Source organism: Notamacropus eugenii, chromosome 4, assembly GCF_028372415.1.
Source record: "Notamacropus eugenii isolate mMacEug1 chromosome 4, mMacEug1.pri_v2, whole genome shotgun sequence".
Classification (NCBI taxonomy): Eukaryota; Metazoa; Chordata; class Mammalia; order Diprotodontia; family Macropodidae; genus Notamacropus; species Notamacropus eugenii.
Genome location: NC_092875.1, coordinates 38,779,732 through 38,802,145, shown reverse-complemented (window position 1 = coordinate 38,802,145; position 22,414 = coordinate 38,779,732). Strand labels below are relative to the sequence as shown.

At 43.7% G+C, this 22,414-nt stretch overlaps 1 protein-coding gene across 1 annotated transcript; it reads left to right on the top strand.

The window, feature by feature from the left end:
* Positions 1–877: 877 nt before the first annotated feature.
* RILPL2 (Rab interacting lysosomal protein like 2) lies at positions 878–15,474 on the top strand. Its single transcript, XM_072600660.1, has 4 exons — positions 878–1,669; positions 6,842–6,993; positions 12,311–12,424; positions 14,220–15,474. The coding sequence occupies exons 1-4, from the start codon at positions 1,304–1,306 to the stop codon at positions 14,248–14,250; spliced, it is 663 nt and encodes a 220-aa protein (XP_072456761.1). The 5' UTR covers positions 878–1,303; the 3' UTR covers positions 14,251–15,474.
* Positions 15,475–22,414: the final 6,940 nt, after the last annotated feature.

Genomic DNA, 22,414 nt, shown 5'->3' with positions numbered 1-22,414 from the left:
ACTGGGCTTTAGTCTAGACCAGGGGATCCTACCCTGGAGACACCCCCAACCTTCAAGAGACTTAATGATATATTTCAGGGGATCTCTGAATTGGGTGGGGAAAATACATCTTTATTTTCATTAACCTCTAACTGGAATTTAGCATTTCCTTCAAATAAAAGGGCCCTCAGGCTTCACCTGGACCAAGGGGTACAGGACACACAAGAAGGTTAAAGACTCAGCTTCTTGATGAACTCTGGACAGCCCTCATTTTGTTTTGCCTTTCTTTGTATCACAAGGCTTTTTATATGGTAAAGCCTTAATTAAAGTTTTTTCACTCACTATCTCCAGCTCCTCATATTCTGAGAGGTACCTGTAGGACTGCCTTCCCATCAGAGAAGGGGAGACTAGAATTCCTGGTCCAGGAGGGCTGGAGGGAAATCTGGTGGCAAGACCCCGAGCTGGAAGTAATCTTAGAGGCCATCTAGCCCAACCCTCCTGTTTGACAGATGAGAAAACTGAGATCCAGACATCCACTGACTTGCTTAGTCACACAGCTAATAAAAAATAGAGCAAGATGTTCACTTTCCAAATACGGCACATTTTTCCACTGCACCTGGTGTCCCTTGATGACCCCAGAAGATGAAAATAACCTCCTCTCCCCCGCAGAAACCCAGATCACCACTCATATTTGAAAATAATAATTCTATGCCTGATCAGGCCGAGTCTGGGAAGGAAAAAACTATGCGTCCTCCTCCACTCCCTCACCATAGGAACCCAGGGGCCGCGTCCTGGTTACTAGGCAAGGAATAGCTCCTCCCCGTCTGCAACAACCCTCCACCCCTTACAGACGGCTTCTGGACTGGCAGAGGCGTCCTTAGCCCGGGTCTCATTTCCTTTAGGCCTCCAAACACCCGCATCCTCCAGACTTCCTTTCCAACTGGGGAGATTGGGGTGGGGGTGGGGCTGTCTCAGAATCCCCTCCTCCATCTGCCTGGTACCATTGTCAGGTCTCTTATCTCGCTAACTCCAGGGCTCAGCCTTGGCCCGCCTTTCCGTCCCGGACAGTTATTTTGGCCCATTTAACTTTGCTCCTGTCTCCCTCTAGTCCCACCTCTCCGACCTGCCCTGATTGGTCACTCCTCAGACATCCCATTCCCCCCGCCCCCCCCCCAACTCTTGCATTGTTGCAAGATTCTAAAGTCAGAGGAAGGAAGTTGTGTGTAATTGACTAAAAGGCCGGGGTTGTCACCAATAAAGTCTGTCTCCGAGAGGCCCAGGTCCGGAGGCCTGGAGGACCCGGAGAAGCAACAACTGGACCGCCATGGAAAAAAAGCCTTCTCCAGGGAAAGAGGAAGGAGAAGGAGAAGAGGAAGAGGAAGAGGAGGAAGAGGAGGAGACTGGTCCCGAAGGAGCTCTGGGGAAGAACCCATTCCAGCTGACAGCCGAGGATGTCTATGACATCTCCTACGTAGTGGGAAGGGACCTAATGGCCATCACTGGGGACTCCAAGGATGTGGCCACCAGGGTGACCCAGCTCCAGTTTAAAATCGTGCGAATCCTGGAGATGCTGGAGTCCCTAGTAAATGACTGCAATTTGACAGTAGAGGAGCTCAGGATGGAGAGGGACAGCCTTCGAAAGGAGGTGGAGGGGCTCAGAAGCAAGGGGCAGCCCCCAAACACGGAAGAGGTATGTACATACCATTGAGTTATCCTGTTTATATGGTTTTTTTTCGGGAGGCAATCGAGCTAAGAGCCTTGCCCAGGGTCACACAGCTACTAAATGTCTGGGGTTGAATTTGAACTCAGATCCTCCTGACTCCAGGGCCAGTGAGAGTGTATCCATGCTATCTAACTGCCCCCACCCACTGAATTTTTAACATGTACAATGTTTGAGGCACAAGTAGGGCAACTGGCATGGGGACTGGAGACCAGATCACACAAAGATCCATTGAAGAAACTGAGCATGCTCAGACTGGAGAAAATTTAGGGATGGGTGAGTGGACATAGGGCAGTCTATTAGCAATGCCTTTCCAGAAGCAATGTTAGTATGGATGGATCTACAGTTCATAGGAAATAAGGTACAGCAAGGATCATTCAGTGCTGGTGCTGGGATGGATAGATGGATAGATGGGATGAGAAGATGAGAAGAGAGCTTTTTCTGCTTGGCCTCAGAGGGCAGAGCTAGCAGTTTAGAGGGGAAATTACAGGGAGGGAGATTTTGATTCAATATGAGAGAGAGCTTCCTTAGAGCTATCTAAAATGGTGGTGTAGAGTCTGATGTACTGGAGGTCCTCAAACAGAGCTTGGACAATCACTTACTACCTGGGTGATCTTGGGCAGTTCATTTCCCTTCTCCAGGACCTCGGTGCTTTCATCTGCAAAATGAAGGTTTTGGGCTACCTGTGCAGCCAGCATGCTTCTTCCCCCTGCCCATTCCTTTCACTCCTCTTTGCTCAGCAGGGAGGATCTCCAGGCCCCTGATTACATTCAATAGCCCTTCCCGGTTTGCCAGTGTCCTTCTGAAAATACAGTGTCCAGAATTGAGCCCAGCACCCTATAGGTGTTCTGATTGTACGTGTGATTGTAGGTCTCATCCAGCCCTAATCATCTTCTATCAAGAAACACCGAGGACCTTGAAGGGTGTGCGTATATCTAAGCAGACTTCTAACTAGTCATTTTGATATCCCGGGCAGGGAGGCCCAGGCTTCCCTCTAACACTGCTAGGAAGGGAAGGAGCCCACTTAAGCTTTGGTGTTTATTCTTTTTTATTAAAATTTTTTATTAGAGCAAGGACTGTCTGGCTTTTGTTTTTGTATCTTCAGTACCATACATGGTGCCTATCACATAGTAAACACTTAATAAATGCTTTTCCATTCATCCATTCATCACTGATTAGGCGCCAAGCTCAGTTGTTTTCATGAACTGAAGGACCTAGGAACCTCTTACTTTCAGAGCCCTGAAGAAAGCCCTGATTTCCCTACCCTTCTGTGGGGGAAGACCTGAGTTGGGGCAGTTTATCTACGAAGGAGAACTGTGCTAGCTATATAGCCAGCACAGTGATGGGGCCTTAAATATCCACTCTACCAGTTTCCTGTGTGGATCAAGCTGGGCACCCCCATGATACAGCAGATGAGATGCACGTTCTGTAATGTGCATATGAGGCTGCCGGTCACGTATCAGAAGGAAAGTAATGTCAGAGAGAGTAGCTCTATTTATCTGAGCTTTTTGGCCAGCACATCAAAGAGGCCTTTGGTCGTCTTTGCTTAGAAGAGTCTTAAGGTGCAGACTTTAGAGCCTTCATGGGCAGGCTTGTAACTCCTGAATGTACCTGAGCTAGACAGGTCATCTGCTCAAAGTCCCTTAAAGAAGGGGGACCCACTACCTCCCCCACAGATAGCCCATTCCATTTTAGGGGAGCTCCAATTCTTAGAAAGATTTTTTTCTAACATCAAACCTCAATTTACTATAGCCCTCTGTTCTGCCCTCTGGGACCAAGGAGAGAAAATCCAATCCATTTCACACAGGACAGACTTTCAGATAGTTGAAAGCAGCTATCCTGTCCCCCAAAGTAACTCCAAGTCTCCCCCATTAGAATGTGAGCTCTTAGGATGCTCTCAGAAAAATCAGGAAAGACTTACATGAACTGATACAAAGTGAATGTACTGTATACAAAATAACAGCACGATTGTAAGATGATCAGCTCAGCAATACGATGATCCAAGACAGCTCTGAAGGACTTAGGATGAAAAATGCTGTCCTCCTGAGAGAGAACTGATGGTGTCTGCATACAGACTGAAGCATACTTTTTAAAACTTTATTTTTATTGAGTTTTTTGATCTGCGTTTTATTTCACAACATGACTATTATGGAAATGTTTTGCATGACTACATGTGTATAACCTATATCGAGTAGCTTGACTTCTCAATGAGGGGATGTGGGGAGAGAATTTCGAACTCAAAGTTTTAAATAGAAGGTTAAAAATTAATTTTTACATGCAACTGGGGAAAAATAAAACACAATTTAAAAAACTGTGAGCTCTTTGAAAACAGAGACTGTCCAATTTTTCCATTTATATAGCGAGTATTTAGCGCATTGCTCTGCATACAAATAAGCCCTAAGGAAATTCTTCAATCATTCAAAGTGAAACATGTCCAGTCTCTTCAGCTGATCAATTTACAAGGATTTATTAAGTGTCCACTATGTTCCAGACACTGTCCTAAGTGTTGTGGATACATCAGTTCTTTCTCTGGATTTGGATAGCATTTTCCATTATGAGTCCGTTGAAATTGTCTTAGATCATTGGATTGCTGAGAGGAGCTAAGTTATTCAGAGTTGATCATCACACAATGTTGCTGTTATTTTGTACATTGTACTCCTGGTTCTGCTTAGTTCATTTTGTATCAGTTCATGTAAGTCTTTCCAGGTTTTTCTGAAATCCACCTGATCATTCTTCCTTTCTTTTTTTAACATTTAAATTTATTGTTTTTCTAAACATTCTTTTCTTTTTCAATTTTTAGTTCCAAATTATCTCCCTCCCTCCCAGGTCCTTCCACCCCTACTGAGGAGATAAGCAAAAATGATATCACATTATTTCTTATAGCATAATAGTATTCCATTACATTTATATACCACAGCTTCTTCAGCTGTTCCCCAACTGATAGGCATTCTCCTCAATTTCCAGTTCTTTGTCACCACAAAAAGCGCTTCTATAATATAAGGTACATATAGAGTACCAAGGCAGATTTCAACTGATGATCTTATGGTATAGACTTGTGACCTTTGCCATTCTGGTTGCCATCGTGTAGGTAGGTCTCTAGTATCCTTCACTTGTGGAACGGTGGGCAGAGTGATGGGCCTGGAGTCAGGAAGACCTGAGTTCAAAGCCAGCCTCCTACATTTACCAGCTGTTTGACCCTGGGCAAGTCACTTAACCCTGTTTGTCTCAGTTTCTTCAAATGTAAAATAAGGGAGTAAAAATAGCAATGACTTCACAGAGTTGTTGTAAGGATCAAATGACTTGATAACTGTAAAGCACTTAGCATAAGTGCCTGGCATGCAGTAGATGCTTAATAAATGCTTGTTCCTTTCACTTCTTTCCTAATTGTAATATAATTAGGGACTTGCCTAGGGTCCCATAAGTCAAGATTTGATTCGGGTCTGATGAACCCAAGGTCAGCCCTCTTGGCAGTATCCAATACTGCCTTCTTCTTGCTTCCCTTGGAAGGTGAAATCTATTCTCTGGGTTTTGAGTTACACTGAAGAGACAATAAATTGATCCCACGCAGGAAAAAACATAGCTAACATTTTCATAGCTGCTTAAGATCTGCAAAATGTTTTACATACATGATCCAACTTGATCTTCACAATAGCTTTACTAGGTAGCTTCTATCTAAATTTTTATTGATATTTTTGTTTTGATACCATTTGCATTTCCCAAGATTATCCTCTTCTGGTAGTGTTCTGGTAAATGTTTAACAATAAGCTTTCATGGGAAAAAATGTATACAGGACACACATTTACTCTGTTGGGTAGCTAGGTAGTACAGAGGATAGAGTACCATCCTTAGAGTCTGGAGGACCTGAGTTCAAATAGACTTTAAATACTTACTAGCTGTGTGACCTCGGGCAAGTCACTTAGCCCTGATTGTCCTCCAAAAAGAAAGAATTCCATCTCCTTTATTGAACATTTTCTTCATCACCTTCTAATTCTAGATAACTCACAAAAGCAAGAAATCAAGTCCTGTTTTGTAACATTTGCCATTTCTGAGGCATAAATGCTTACACTGAAAATTTAGCAATCAGCTGTCAGGAGCCATCCAAGCTGGCTCCAGCATACCCTTTTCCTCACCAAGAACCACTCCTTATGATAAAGAATCAAAAAGAGGAGGAAATTTTTCAGCAAAACCAATATATCAAAACATTCTGATGTTATGTTCTGTGTTCTGTATTCATTGTCCTTCCTCCCCCACCTCAACAAAGAAGGAGGAGGGAAGCCTTCTCATTGCTCTTCTTTGGGGTCAAGCTTGCTCAGTGTAATTTTCCAACTTTCTGTGTCAATATTATCCCCATTTTACAGATGATGTTAAATACCTTACCTGTCCAGAGCTCATCGCTAATATGTCTAAGAGGCAGGATTTGAATCCGACTCTTGTAACTCCAAGTCTAGCAGGCCATTCACTGTACTTCACTGACTCTTTAGGCCTTTCCTAGTTCTCAGAGAACATTTGTCCTGGGAGTCATTAAACTTGTGGATTATTCAGGCTTTACTTAAACAGGCAAACATTTTTAGAATAAAACTTTTTTGACAGATGAAGACACTGAGGCAAACAGGGTGAAGTCACCAACTGGTGAGCATCTGAGATGGGATTTGAACTCAGGGATATGAGTCTTCCTGACTCCAGGTCCTGCACTCTATGCACTCTGGCGCCCCCCAGCAGTCCAAAAATTGTTATTACTCCCATTAGAATGTAATCTCCCTTGAAGAAAGATGTTTCATTTCTGTCTTTATATCCCCAGTGTCTAGCATCTTAGTGCCTAATAAATGAGCTTAATAAACGCTTGTAGATTGGTCTATTCTGCTATATCAAATGCAGAGAATGTTTTGTTCTGGTATCAAAGTACAGTTAAAATAATACTTTAAAGAGCCTTTTGCCCTTCATTTCTGTAAAGTTTGCAGATTTAGGGCTCCCAGAATCCCTGAAACCACAGAATGAATGAAGATGTCTTTCAGGGTCTCAAAAAAACAGGGTTCCTCCCTGCCCTCCCCTTCCCCTTTTCCCTTCTTCCTTTCCTCTCTCTCTTTCCCCTCTTCCCCCTTCTCCAATAAGAAGAAGCCAAACCATTTGTTTCTTGTTTTACAGGTGAACCCAGGGACCAACAAAGTGGTGGTGGATCTGACAGATCCCAATCGCCCCCGATTTACGATGCAGGAACTTCGGGATGTGCTTCATGAGAGGAACAAGCTCAAATCCCAGCTGCTGGTGGCTCAGGAAGAACTCCAGTGCTATAAGAGGTAGGGGCAGCTCAGGGTGGGTGGGGTCAGGGGGCCAAGGTTTACCAGGGATCCCTCCTCCTCCTGGACTAGGAACTTCTCCCACACCCTTACGCAGAGCTGGAACTAGGGTCCTGTGACTGGGGGTAAGGCCTAGGGCACTTAAATTTAGAGGAGATACTGGTAGCTGCTTCAGTCTTTCAGCAGTATAGGAATAATTATAGCACCTAGTTAGCAAGAATTTTTAGTTAAAATAGAAAACTATGAGCTCTCTCCCTACCTGCTCCATGCCCTTCTCCAGCAGTTGTCTCCAAAGTGAGGACCTCCCTAATTCTAATTCTGCTCTCCTCTGACTCCACCCCAGAGCGAATTGCCCGCATATTTAGTATCACTAACCACAGACACAACTATGTCTTAAAATATTTGAAGGGCTGTCGTATGGAAGGAAGAGGGACTAGATTGGATCTGCTCAGCTCTAGAATTGGAAACAAGCAATTATAAACATTTATTAAACTCTTACTGTGTACTAATCACTGTGCTAAGTATTGGAAGTACAAATACAAGCAAAAAGGACAGTTCCTGTCCTCAAGGAGCTCTAAAGGGGATCTGAAAAGCTAGGGAGAAAAGGGAGAGAAGAAGGTCTCCATGGAAGAATACGATATTGAAGTCCAGAAAGTCAGAAGCACAGTTGGGAAGGGAGGCATGGTTGACCAGCCTGGGTCCTTCCCCAGGAAACTGTGAGTGGAGGTTAAGGAGGTTCAGTTTCCACATGAGGAAAAACTTGCTAACGAAGTTAGGAAGGAGAAAGTATTGGCTTGAGAGGCAGTGAGTTTCCCATTACTTGTTGGGGATAGAATAGAGGAATTTCCTGTTTAGGTATAGTTATCCCTTCCACACTGAGACTTCCCCCACCATGGTTTCAACATATCACCGGCCAGCCTAAGAAATGAAATGGGAATTTTGGGGGAGTTTTGAGGAAGCCACATATGACACATGGCGACCAGCAGATGACATAAGCCTGTGATCAAACACTCAATCCAAATTTGACTGTAAGGTACTCTAAACACCCCATAACAGAAAAAGAAAAAAAAACAGAGACTTCTCTGGTAAGAATTTTATGTGGATTTTCCAGAATGCGGGGGCATCATGCCCCTAACCCCCATGATGTGGAAAGGATAACTGTAGTTTGGGTCAGAGGATTGCAGGGGTGCCTTCCAACTCTAAGGTTCTGTGACTTCTTAAGTATCGTTGAGGTAACAAGACCACAGTTCACAAATCTGAATTCATATCAACAGAGAGAGAAGCCTGATTGTTGTTACAAATCATGACGGAGAGAGGTCAGTTGATTGACAGCTGCTTTTCTCTGCCAGCTGAGCCAACCCTGAATACAAATACTCTCCTATCAATAAATCTCATGTTGGAAACCAAAAAATTGGAGATCAGTCAACTGAGGGGATCTTAGACATGGGGGCTTACTAATCTCTAATTGACCTTGGGCGAGCAGGGCCAGGTGATTTTGTTTTACTGTACGACAGGCATAGTGGAATAACTATGTGGACATGACTGCCCATTTTCACTGAATTCAATGGAGTGACTCATGCATGTTGAAGGAAGAGGCTAGACCCCTTTCCCTTTGCCTCCATAACACCTCAGTGGGAAGACAGCTGCATTTACAGTCAGAGGGCATTGACTTGAATCCAAACTCTGCAGGAATTGGCTAAGTGACTTTGAGTAGTCAGTAACCTTTCTGAGTTTTAGTTTCTTTATCTGTAAATGAAGGGCATTGGACTGGATCACCTTTAGAGTGCCTTCCATCTGTAAGTCTGTAACCCTGTGAGTCAACCATGGTTGTTCAGTCATTTTTCAGTTGTGTCTGACTTTCAGTGACCCCACTTGGGGTTTTCATGGTAGAGATATTGGAGTAATTTGCCATTTCCTTCTCCAGTTCATTTTTCAGAGGACGAAACTGAGGCAAACAAGGTGAAGTGACTTGCCCAGGGTCACACAGCTACTAAGAGTCTGAGGCTGGATTTGAACTCAGTAAGATGAGTCTTCCTGACTCCAGGCTGGGCACTCTGTGCCACTTAGCTGCATTGATTAAGGTAGAATGCTAAGTGCTAGGGATAGAAAGGAAGTCAAAAGCCAGTCCCTGCCCTCAAGGAATATACTTTCTAGCTGGGATGAAGATACAGTAAAAAGAATTGGAGAGGTCAGAGAGAGAAAGAGTGTCACAAAAGGAGAGAGTCTCCAGATGGAAATGGTGATCAATGAGGAGGAGGATGGAGAGAGGGCCAATGGATTTGGCTGTTACCAAAATAAAGACAATCTGAAACAATAATATCTAGAATTTCGTTAGTGCCTTATGTGTGTTACCTTATTTGATCCCCACAAGCACCCTGGGAAGTGGCTGGTAGTATCATGCCCATTTTAGAGATGGGGAAACCAAGGCTGGGAGACATTTAGGTGCCTGACCAGGGTCACACAGTTTGTAGGTGTCTGAGACAGGATTCAAACTTAGGCCTCCCTGACTTCAGGGCACCTCCCTCCGTCCCCTCTGTCCACCACACCACCTCCTCGCTGCTTACCTAGGGAAAGTCATTAGCAGCTAGAAGGACTGGGGACAGCCTACTACAGAAGGGGGAATTTGAGCTGAGGAGGAAGGGATGGCTGGTGCAGTGTTGTGTCAGTTTGACTGCACTTTGGACCATAGGGTTGATGGAACGGAATAAGGGTAAGAAGGATAGAAAGCTAGAGAGGCACCAGGTTATGAAATTTTAAATACCAAAGAGAGGAGTTTATATTTCATCCTGGAGGTGACAGACAATCATTGGGGTTCGTTAAAATGGGGGCATGACATGATCAGATCTATGCCTTAAAAAATGACCTTGGCAGCTGTGAAAGATGAACTAGAGACAGGGAGGGAGTTAGGAGGCTACATGGGAGGGGTCTGAGCTAGGGCAGTGACTGGGTGAGGAGAAAGGCATTGTAAAGATAGAAGAATGAGATTTGGCAACGGATTCTGATATGTGAAATGAGAGAGAATGAGGAATTAAGGATGACATTAAGATTTTAGACCTGTGGGGCAGCTAGGTGGCACAGTAGATAGAGCACTGGCCCTGGAATCAGTAGTACCTGAGTTCAAATGTGACCTCAGACACTTACTAGCTGTGTGACTGTGGGTAAGTCACTAAATCTCGAATGTCTCTAAAAAAAAAAAAAAGTTTTCAGGCTTGGGTGGCTTGTAGGATGGTGGTGCTCCCAGCAGTAATGGGAGAGTCTGGAAGGATGGGAGGGAAAGGGGTGGGATGGGGGTAGTTTGGGGGAAAGATAATGAGTTCTATTTTGGACATGTTGATGACTAATGTGGAAATATATTTAACATGGTTACACATGTATAACCTAGATCAAATTGCTTGCTGGCTTGGGAAGGGGGGGAGGGAGAAAAATTTGGGACTCAAAGTCTTATAAAAGTGAGTGTTAAAAACTATCTTTATATGTAATTGGAAAAATAAAATACCATTTATATAACCAAAAACCCAAATGAACTGATTTTGAATGTATTGATATGTCCAAGAAGCAGTTGGGGGTATGTTACTGTAACCTAGCAAAGAGACTAGGGGACTAAGGCTAGAGATAGAGCTCTGGGAAGTATCGGAATAGAAATAGTAGTGGAACCTGGCGAGTTGATGAGATCACTAAATGAGGAAGCTTAAAGGGGAGAAGAGCCCACAGAGCCTCAGAAACATTCAAGGTCAGACCTAGCCAAGTCCAGTAAAAGTCTAAGTAAGAAAACCAGCAAAGGGAAGAGGAGGGGTGAGACAGGAGGAAGACGAGTCAGAAGAGGAGAGAATCTCCAAATGGAAATGGTGATTGAGGAAGAGGATGGAGAGAGGGCCTGTGGATTTGACCCCTACCAGATCATTGGTAACTGGAGAGCGAAGTTTCCTTGAATGGCCCAACAGAGGCTTTAGTGGGCAAAGCAAGGCATAGGAGAGGAAGCTGAAGAAGTGATTACAACTGGCTTTCTCCAGGAGTTTAGCTATGAAGGGGAGGAGAGATCTAGGAAACTAGTGGTCAAATCATGTGAAGAGCTTTTTAAGGGTGGGGGGAAAACATGGGTATGTTTATAGGTAGTAGGGAAGGAGCCAGTAGATGGGAAAAGGCTGAAGATAAGTGAGGGTGAGAACGAGAGGCACATTTTGCTGGTTAGAATGGCTCCTTCTAATTCTAATAGGGTTTGTCTTGTCAAGGATATGGGGACATCTTATGAGATAGGGGTGAAGGACAAGATGGTGGAGTGAGGCATCTGAGGGATTTGAGATAAGAAGGGGACCTCAACTGAAACCCTTGACTGCCAGGGTTGGGGGAGAAAGGGTACAAGGTGAGGGCAGTAGAGAAATCAACACAAAGTACTCTTGAAAAATTTGAGAAGAGAAGAAATTTGAGAAGAGATCTGGGTCACTAAAGGGTCATATACCTTCACCTGAGCTGAACCTTGAAGGGATAAAAAAAGATTCTTAAAGATAGAGATGAAGAGGGAATGGACAAACACCCAGAGGTGGGAGATGATGTGAAGTCTGAAGATCAATTAGTTATTCAAGTTTGTCATACTATAGAGAAATGCGTTTGGTGGGAATGGGGTTGTGTCTTCACAGACAGAGCAGAGCCAGTCACCCTAGGATTCAGGCCCCAGATTCTCGTCATTTTGGAGACTGAACCCTGAAGGTGTGAGAGAGGGACGTTAACTTCCTTGTGGTTGTGTCTGTGAGAGAGTGATAAAGCAGGTGGTCATGCCAGGCCAAAGAGGCTGCAGGGTGCCTGGACAAAACTGAGGGGAGAAGAGAGTGTATGGAAGGGGCAGAAAAAGAGATGGGAGAAATATTTTCCTCCACACCGCCCACATTTTTTAGCTGGGTTTGGTTTGTTGAGGAGAACATTCTTCACAGAGAAGTGTCCTTAGTTCATGGCTGGAGGTGGGCTGGACACTGGGCTTGGAACTGCCTTTGAAGTTGGGTTACTGAGTAATAAATAGCTCTGCTGAGTGTGTGTGTGTGTGTGTGTGTGTGTGTGTGGGTCTGTGTGTGTGTGTGTGTGTGTGTGTGTGTGTGTGGGTGGGTGGGTCTGTGTGTGTGTGTGTGTGTGTGTGTGTGTGTGTGTGTGTGTGTCTGTGTGGTTTGGGTGATTTCCCTGGAATGCTGAGAGTTCCCAGTCACGTGTCTAATAAGTATCTGAGGCAGGTCTTTTCCAATCTAGTTCTGAAGCTCTATCACCCAGGTGCCTCATTGGAGTTGAGAGACTAAATGAAAAGTCACCCATTTCTTTTCTCCCCTTCATCTAGCGGGCTCATCCCACCGAATAACAGCCAGGCGCCAAGAAGAGACCCCCAAGCTCCTGTCACCAACCCTTCCAACTCAAAAGGAGGCAAACAGGAGAAAACAATCATTAGGAAGCTGTGAGTGACCTACTGCCCACCTGACCCCCGGGGCACTGTGGGGAAGCAGTGGGGTCCAAGGGCCAGCCAGCAGAGAACAAATGACCGGGGCTTTTCCTGCTTGCACAGGGAAGCTTGGCAGGGACCATCTGTTGAATTCCTCTAGATTCAGAACTGAATCTGGGGAACAGATGCTCCCCCACTGGATGGAGGCCTCTTTGGAGGCTGGCCCTGTGATGCATTGGGGTGGGAGCTCCCTTCACCAGGCAGATCGACAGCCTCTCATCTGCAATGTATAGGCTTAGAGAGATGTGGACTTCAACCTAGGTCTCTGATTTCATCCACGACACCCCACAGCCTCGCTGAAGAAAGAGCTCATTCCAAAGGGTCATTTTCTCAGCACTCGAATGGGAAGGATTTTGTAGTTTCAGAGCTGGGGGGTTGTCTGGGCTTCTTATACTTTTCTCTCCTCTGTACACTGTGACCCCCCAGTACGGACTTTTTGCTGTTCTTTCAAGCACAACACTGCATCTGCTGACTCCAGGCTGCCCTCATATGTGGGCCTTCTCTCCCTCCTCCCCTGGCTCCCCCTGGCTCCTCCCTGGCTCCTCCCTGGCTCCCCCCGGCTCCCTCCGGCTCTCCCTGGCTCCTCCCTGGCTCCCCCCGGCTCCCCCCAGCTCTCCCTGGCTCCTCCCTGGCTCCCCCTGGCTTCCTTCAAGACTCTGTTCAATCTTACCTTCAGCAAGAAGGCTTTCCCTTAATGCTAATGCCTTCCTCTGAGCTTGCCTTCTCCTTAAGAAGGAGACACTGACTAGATCCTGGGTGTATATAGTTATTTGCACATGGTCTCCTCCAATACAATGTGACCCCCTTGAGGGCAGGAACAGTGCTCTGACCTTTCTTTGTATGGTTGGCACTTAGCATGGTGCCTGGAACATAGTAGGTGTTTAATCAGTTCTTGGTGACTGACTGACCAGTAGAGTTAATAAGACATGTACAGCATCTGGAACATAGTAGGTGCTTCATAAATGCTGTTGAATAAATGTTGTAACATATACATAAGAAGAATATAAAATGCTACGAGAAAGTCAGAGAAAGAGAAAGAGGAGAGAGAGAGAGAAGAGGGAGAAGAAAGAAGGAGAAGAGAGAGGAGAGGAGAGAGAAAGAAGAGAGGGAGAGAAGAGAGAGAGAGAGAAGAGAGGAGAAGAAATAAGAAAGGGGAGAGATATGGAGGAGAGGGGGAGAGAGGAGAGAGGAAAGAAAAGATAAAGAGAGGTGGAGAAGACAGAAAGGGTGAGGAAGGGAGAGGGGAATGGAAGAAGGCTGAGGGAGAGGATGGACACACAGGGAGGCAGGCAGTGCGGTGTAGTGGATGGAGAGCTGGCTTCAGGGCCACAAGACCTGGATTCAGTTCCTACTTCTGACATATCCTAGCTCTGGTAATCCTGGGGAAGTCACATGCTCTCTTGGTCTAGAAGCTGAGAGTGCCAGCCTGCATCAGCAGAGTCTCCTCCTCCTGGAGCACTGTATGCTGAGATGACTGGTCCTGCCCCCTCTCCCTAGGAGAGCAGCTTGGGGAGGGAGCTCTGCAGCTTGGCAGACAGAGTAACCACATTCAGTGTGATACTTAGGGCAAAGGCCTGGAGAGAAGTCACCTGGACTTCCTGGTGAAGGAGAGAGGCATTGGGCTCTTCTTGGACTGGAGAGAATTTCTGAGAAACTGAGGCCAGGCTTGCTTGGCTCAGTATTGGGAGGCCCTTCTGTGCAGGGCCCCACTTTGGGCACAGTCACCCTGACCATTGCTCTTCTGTCCCAGCTTTTTTTTCAGGTCAGGGAAGCGGACCTGATCCTGAGCCCCCAGACCTGTGTGGGTCCTGTGGCCAGCCCTGAAGACCTGGAATGGCTTTATTGTACCATGTGTAGATAATCAGATTTGCTGATTTATTTTCTCCTAAAAAAATTGAGAAGGAAATATACAATGTTGTTTTTCCCTCTGCTTAATTTCCCCTTGACTCTCAGTTAAGAGAGACTAGTGGAAAGAAATAGTGCTGGATTTTGAGTCAGAGGACCTGGGTTCGAATTTTACCTCAGTGACTGCGGGCAAGTCAGTTCCCTTCTCTGGACCCCAGTTTCTCCAACTGTAGGGTAAGGGACTGGGGTTAAGTGATCATTATGGTCCCTTTTCATTTTAAAGTCCTAAAACCCTCTCTGTCATCTGACTCTTGGAGGCCCCACGCCCAGAAGGGCAGGTCAGAGTAGTTAAAATTGTCCCATTAAACCCATGGGCATGAGAAGGCAGTTTAGAATGATGGACAGGAGCTAACTCTGGAAGTAGAGAACCTGGATTCAGATCCCATCTTGAGGACATGAGTTAAAACCCCGCTCTCTGATGCTTCCTACCTGCTTGATCTTGGGTGGGTCACTTACTTTCCTTAGAGCCCCCGGGCCCATTTTGTCTCTACAGGTGTGCTGAAGTGCTGCTGACAGGTTTTTGGGTGCTGTGACCAAAACTTCAGAGGTTCCACAGTGGGGTAGATAGTGGTCCAATAACATCACCCCAGAACTGATCACTTCCACTTTTAATATAGAAGCGAACTGAAATCAGCAGATTCTTATTAAACTCCTAGAGTGTGCAGAGAGGCCTATGATGGGCATTAGGAGAAAGAAAAACTGTAGAAAAGACAATGGGCCATGCCCTCGTGGTGCCAGCAGTGAAAATTGTCAGCTAAAAGGAAAAGACAAAAAGTCCATGTGAAAAGTATAAATAAATGCTTTCCTGTGCGTTTCACGAGTTATAACCTCATAGTACTTCAGGCTGGAAAGAACCACGGAAGTCATCTTGTCCAGCCCACTGATTTTTATAGATGCGAAAACTGAAACCCAAAATGTTGAAATGACTCACCGAAGGTTACACAGGCAGTAAGTGTTAGAGCAAGGATTTGAACCCAGCACATTGGACTTGAGAACCTGTGCTCTTTTCCTCTTCATCACCAAAATATTGACTACTCTTATAACTTTCTTTGTAAGGTTTTGTACTGAGATAAATAAAATTACTTTTCTACCTTCTGTAACTCATTTTAAAGGTGGCATTTGTGTTGAGTGTGAGGGTGGAAAGTGGGTGGATAAGTGAGTACAGTAGCCTGTATATTCAGAGACATCAGGAGGGAGAGTCTTCTCTCCTAGACTCCATATGACGCCTGCATTTTGCACAGATACCTCTTATCCAGCCTCATACAGCTCAGGTTTTCTCAGCAAAGATGCTGGACTGGCTTACCACTTCCTCCTCCAGTGAAATAACTTGCCTAAGGTCACATAACTAGTAAGTGTCTGAGGTCTTATTTGAACTCAAAGTCTTCCTAACTCTGGGCCTGGTGCTCTATCCACTGAGCCACCTAGCTAATTTACCTCCCCTTAGATGTTTCTTAATCGCCTTGATGAGAGTGAAGAAGATGTCCTCCCCTCTATAAGATTATAAGCCCCCCAGCTCGGGTCACAGTTCTGGTCTACGCTAGCTGTGGGAGCCTAGGCAAGCTGGTGAAGCTCTCCAAACATCAGTTTATTTATCTTTGAAATGGGCATAACCCATATTTATATTAACCACCTCACCAGAAAACTTGTATGTGACCAGGAAGTGCTCTGAAAGTGATAATATGGAAATGTGAGACATTATTATCGATAAATCCTCACGAAAGATTTTTTATTATTACTGATACATCCTCACACATTTTTTTTCTTTTTTTACATCTTGCTCCAGAATCCTGAGGGCATACTCAGCTAGGGCTTGTATTCCCTTCCTCCTGTCTCCATATGTATTATACAAGTCTCATTTTAATGGACAGAGTATGTTTAGGCGAGTTTTTTTCCCTATAAGTCTTCCTATGATGATGATGCTGACGACTCATTGTGGCATGGTGATGACCCTGTGTTTATCAGAGGCTCTACCAGCAAAGTGGAGGCTATGCCACTTCCTGCCAAGCCTAGTATACAGGCTTGATGATGGACTGACTGTGTATTTGTGGCCTATGTGCCTGAGCCTTCCAACCCCTGAGTGTCCTTCCACAATACTGACTATACACTTCTGCCATTGGTGAATTCCCTCCAGAGTCACTATTTTGGCGATGGGGCCCGGGCATCCCCCCTTACTGGCTGGTACCTTCTCTACCTCTTCCCCTCCCCCACCCTTTTCAGCTCCCTTGTCTATGTCCTGTCTACCCCATTAGAATGGAAGTTTCCTGAAGGCAGGGGGTGTCTGTCTCTCTGGATGTCTGTCTCTCTGACTGTACCTGTCTCCCCAGCACTTAGCCCAGTGAAGCTTAATAAATGTTTGTGGCTTGCCAAACTGTCATGGGGACCAGCCTAGCTGAAGTCAGAGAGAGTCATCCCTTGGGCAGACCACAGCATGGTGAATTTTTTAACTTTTGAAGACAGACTGTTGCAGGGATTCTGAACCTGGGGAGTTTATTTAAAAAAAAAAATTCAAACACTGTATTTTAATATAATTGATTTCCTTTGAATTTTAGTTTTTGAACTGAAAAACATTTTTCTGAGAATGAGCTCCTGGGCATTTCCTGAGCCTGGGTTCTCTGCTCCAAACCAAAGATCATTCTTGGTATCTCCCATCTTTGCCATAGCTCAGTCCTCAGTTTGTCCCTCAAAGGTATGCTGGGAATCCCCATACTTGTCCCAACCTTTTGAATCCATCTATAATCTTGTCCCCCAGTTCTGAGATGGCTTCTTCTATGTGTACAAATTACCCTTTGATTGATCCTAGCACATACACAGACCCTATTCATATTTAGTTCTGACTAATTCAATTGGAAAGTGTTCTCCCCAGTCAACACACCAGAGCCAACCTCATCCAGACAGATGAAAGAGATGATCGTGGAGAATGCTGGGAAGTAAGAAATGATGCAGGCATACAAGCAGAACCAGGAGAGTAACTTATACAAGGACAATAACATTGTAATATAAGAAAAACAATTCTGAAAGTTATAGGAACTCTCATCAAAGGATGACCAACCATGTCTCCGGAGGACTATGAGGAAGCATTTGAATCCACCTCCTGGCACCAATTTTAGAGGGCCATGCCATGCTTTTATAGCCTTCCTCTGCTATCTGCCCTTGCTTCTATCTTCTATTTCAAAACATCCTATAATTTATTGTTTATCTTCTTTTAGAAAAAATCTAGTTTGGTTGGTGAATTCTCTTTAAATTCACCTCAATCTCTTTAGACAAACTCCTCCTATTTCTCTTTATCAGAATTTGTTTTCTTTTTGTGTTTTGAGAATTTCATTCTTGCATACTTCCTCTTCTGTCAGGGCTGACTTCCTCTATACCATTTTAGTCTGCGGGAGCCTGTGTTTTCTCTGAATCCTCTGAAATCTGCTCTCCCCAAATTTAGATTGTATTCTAGGCTTTCATTTCTTCTATTGTGGACGGTGGTCATTTCTTCACAAGTTCCCATAATTTGTACTCAGTTCCTCCTCATTCATGAGAATCTCATTCATTGTCTACTCTTTCCCAACTTGATTGTTCCAAGCTAATTCAATTATCCTTCCAGTTTTATTTTTTTCTTTTCCTTATTAAAGGGGCCATTCCCTGACTACTTCTTACCTCCCTCTAAGTGAGTACCTGAAAAGTTCTTAGCCTAAAAAGACCCAAGGTCTCCCATTGCATCCTGGGCCATCTCCAGTCATCCTGATAAATATCTGGTCACTGGATCCAGATGGCTCAGGAGGAGAAGTGAGGCTGGTGACCTTGCCCAGCCTTCTCCAACTCAAAACAAAGTCAAGTGCAAGTCATGTCATCATTTCTCTGTCATGGTCTTCTTCGAAAAGGACAAACACCCACAACAATTACCCTCAAGGTAATTAATTCAGTAGAGATGATCTCACCCCACAAAGGTGATCCTAGAGCATTTTGTTAATTATTTCATTAGGATAAGGAATGACTGATTGATTGAATCCAGCATCCTTCCTTCCCACCCCTCATCTTCCTCCTTATGTCCCACTTAGGGATGACAGAGCACACATAGAGTAGACACTGGCATACATGTAACATCCAGAGAGCTAGGGGAAATCTCTAGCATGTCAGGTAGGTACCAGTGAAGATTTATAAGAGGATATATACAAGACGTGGGTAGGTACAAGAATTATACAGGATAAGAAGGTTGCAATTTGAGTCATTAGAAGCTATACCCACACCAGTGAGTTGAATGAATAAAAAAGCATTTATTAAGTACTTATGTACTAAGCATTGAGGATACAAATACACAATCAAGACAAGTCCCTACCCTCAAGGAGTTTATATTCTAATAATATTCTAACAATATATTCTAATAATAAGAGAAAACACATCTAAGTGGCCAAGGAAGCCTGTTTTGGTTTAGAAAGCGTGATGAATGGATCCATAGAGTAACTGGTTGACAGATCCTTTACAGAAACAAGAGCAGACCTGGACAAATCCAATAAAAGTATAAATAAGAATGAAGTTAAGGATCTGAATAGAATTTTAGAAAAGTTAGATAGACCTCTGGCCACTAAGGAATGGGAATCAACAGAAGCATACATAGTTCTTGGTCTTGCACCATACCTTTAAAAAACTGACCGTGTGCTAGAGCAGAAAGAACACATTCTCTACTGAACACAATGCAATATAAATTATAATCAATAAAATGAATTTGAAGAAGGAATTCAGTCCCAAGTGGAGACTAAATATTAGTCTTTTTAAAAAAAATGTGTAGGTGAAACAAGTTATAGCAACAATAAATAATTTAATCAGAGAAAAGGACAATTATGACACAACATATGAAAATTCTTGGGATGCAAAGCAGTCCTTAGTAGAAAAATTTGATCTGTAAACACTTGCATCAACAGAAGCTATTCCCAAAGCAAGGAGTAGAAAATGGTGAAGGGAGAAAGGGGAAGGTACTATATGTGGATGGCAAGATGTCAAACCCAGATGGCTGAAAGGGATATGTAAATGGCTTGGCTCCTAATGGCTCCTAAGTTACAAAGTCAGTATGTACATTCTTAAATAAACAATTAAAAAACCTTTCATAAGAAATACCCATAGTCCATCAAAACAAATTTCCACACTGGCCATAGCCAAAAACACATGACTCAGTCTACATTTTAGGTTCATCGTTGCAGGATGTGAGCAGTGTGACTAACGTACAATCTTCTGGATTCTGGTTGCACTAATCAAAGTTCTAAAGTCTTTCAAAGTTATTTTCATCTGTACATTTATTAAAGTCTTCTCCTATTTTTGAATTTTTTTTATTTCTTATACCTTTTCCGTGCCATAATCTGCTCAATCATTCCAGTTATTGAGAATGTCATATCCCTGCTTAAAAAACTTTGATGCATTCCTTGTTATCTCTAAGATAAAATACAAACATCGCAGGCTGGCAGTTGACCTCATACGATCTAGCCTCCACCTGCCTTTCCAAAATTCTTCTTTTCCCCAAATCACTTTTATTTGATCTTTTAAAATTCACTATCTTTTGTTTTGCTATCACTTTCATTTTCAAATACATAGATATATCTTGAAATAAAGGAGAAAAGGAAAGTTTGACAAAACTGACCAACACATCAACCAAAGTTGATGCTATATGATATATGCAATATCCCACACTGACATTCCCCTCGACTTTTCCAAGAAAGAAAGGACGTACTTTTTCCTCATCGTCCTCTGGGCCTGTTTAGTCTTTAAAATTATACCACATTCACCTTTATTTTTTTTTTGTTCTTTCCATTTACGTTATTGTGCATATTGCCTTCCTAGTTCTCTTTACTTCATATCAATATCAGCTCTCCCTCACTTAAATCCAATTCACTTGCACGTCATGGCAGCACCTCTGATTTCATGGACCTCTTTGAGAACGAAGGGCAAACATCAGTTAATATACGTCTTCCAATGATTCTCTGAACTCCTCGTACTCATTTCACATAGCACAATAATATAACATTACCAACCACTGACTTTTATTTATGCTTTTTTTTAGATATCAGAATCATTTCCCAAAATTCCTTGCCCCACATTGAATCCTCCCTTGTAACAAAGAAAAAAAACTCAACAAAACCCAGTCAACAAAGCAGCAAAAGAACTGGTAGCATATGCAACATTCTACTCTCAGACTCTCCTATCTCTCAAGAGACTTTTAAAAATTGTCCATTGGGGGTGGGGAGGAGGTATCAATGAGAGAAATGCTTATTTTTAAAAATGTGCATAATGACTATAGAAATTAGGACAATTATTAACAACAAATCCCTGATAAATACCTAGAAAAAGAGATCTTCTGGGCCAGCCCTATGATTATCATGGTACTTGGACGTTTGAATGAATTTTTGGAATTCCTGCCCTGGGGCATTTTCCTGATAGTGAGTTCCTCTTTTTTTCTGGAACAAGATTGATCATTGCAATTATTCTGTTTGGTAGCATTTTAATTTTACTTTCATTAAATATCATTGCAAGTTTGGTATGTGGATCTCTGGCTTCAATTTTCTTCCTTCTGTATCACTTCACCTACATTTTCCCAAGTTTCTGAGTTCCTTGGGTGTATCATTTCTAATAGTGCAACAACATTTTATTACATTCATTTACGACAAGTTGTTCAGTCATTTCCCGGTAGAGGGGTACCCTTGTCGTGTCCAGTTCTTAGCTACCACAGAATGCTTTTATTATGAATAGTTTTGTACACAAGACCTTTCCTTCCACACTGATGTCCTTGGGGTATGTGCCCGGGAATGGTGTAACTCCTTAAAGAAGTTATTATTAGGGGTAGAAATAGGGAAGAGGATGTGACCGGGAGTTGTGATTTTACTGGCAAAGGGAACTCCTGGATAAGGCTAGTCTTCTACAATACAGCTCAGCCCCTTTTCAGAAGCTTATGGTCCTAGAGAGGCGCCTAAAGAATTGGGAAGTTAGCCAGGTCACCCAGAGGCCAGACTCAAACTTAAATCTTTGTGGATACAAGGCCAACTGTCTGTTCATTGTGCTGTGTAGCTTGTTATGAGGATGACTGTCATACACAGCTATGTCGTCTGTCCTCACTGGGAGCTGGAGACTAGAGGAAAGCAGCAGTGTTAATATAAACAGGTAAGATTAGCACATAGCTACTTAGCCCCAGGCAAAAGTTCTCTGAGCCACCTGTGGTCCTCCAAAGGCACAAGCATGTTTCTGTCTCATTAGGGAAGGACTGTGATTTTCTTATATTGAGAAAGTTAAAAATGGCTCCCTGCTTCCTCCAGGGTAACCATGAAGACAAGTGGGAGTCAAACCCTTAGGAAAGCAGCAGCTGCAGGGGCTGCCACAGGTCAGGGGCCCTGATGCAGGCCCCCACACCTGGGCTATAGGCCCTGTGGGTTACAAGTGGGGCCAGAAATGGGGAAGACTGTGGTATATCCCACAAAAGGGAACCTCATCTGGGAATGAATGACCCCCCCCCCAAAAAAAGCATTTTTTAAAGTGCCTACTATGTGTCAAGATCAGTGTTAGGTGTTGGGGGTACAAATAAAGCAAGATACTGCCTATTCCCAGGAAGTTTGTATTGTGGTCATGTATTGGCTGGAGTCTACAGCCAAGTCCAGACCCCCTTCCCAAAAAATATAAAAAATGAGACAAATATGGGAAAACTTCTACAAAACAGCAGAATGAAAAAGAAGCAGAACCACAAGAATGTACACATTAACAATAACAATAAAAAGAAACCTAAAAGGCAGCTGAATTCTGGGTAATTGTGGGGGAAAAAACCCAATAACCAAACCCAAGCCACTATTAGTGTTGGCAAATAACAAAACAAATCTATCTCCTCTCAGCAGAGGGAAGGGCACACAAGGATGCTGGGAATATACTGCCCCTTTTCATAGGATCCTAGCTGGAAGGGAACTTGGAAGCAATTTGAAGAAACTGAGGAAATGTGTCCTACGAGCCATGATTTAAATCTAAGTCCTTCTGACTCCAAACTGAGTGCTAGTTTAATGCTGCCCACATATTGCTTTTATACAAGAG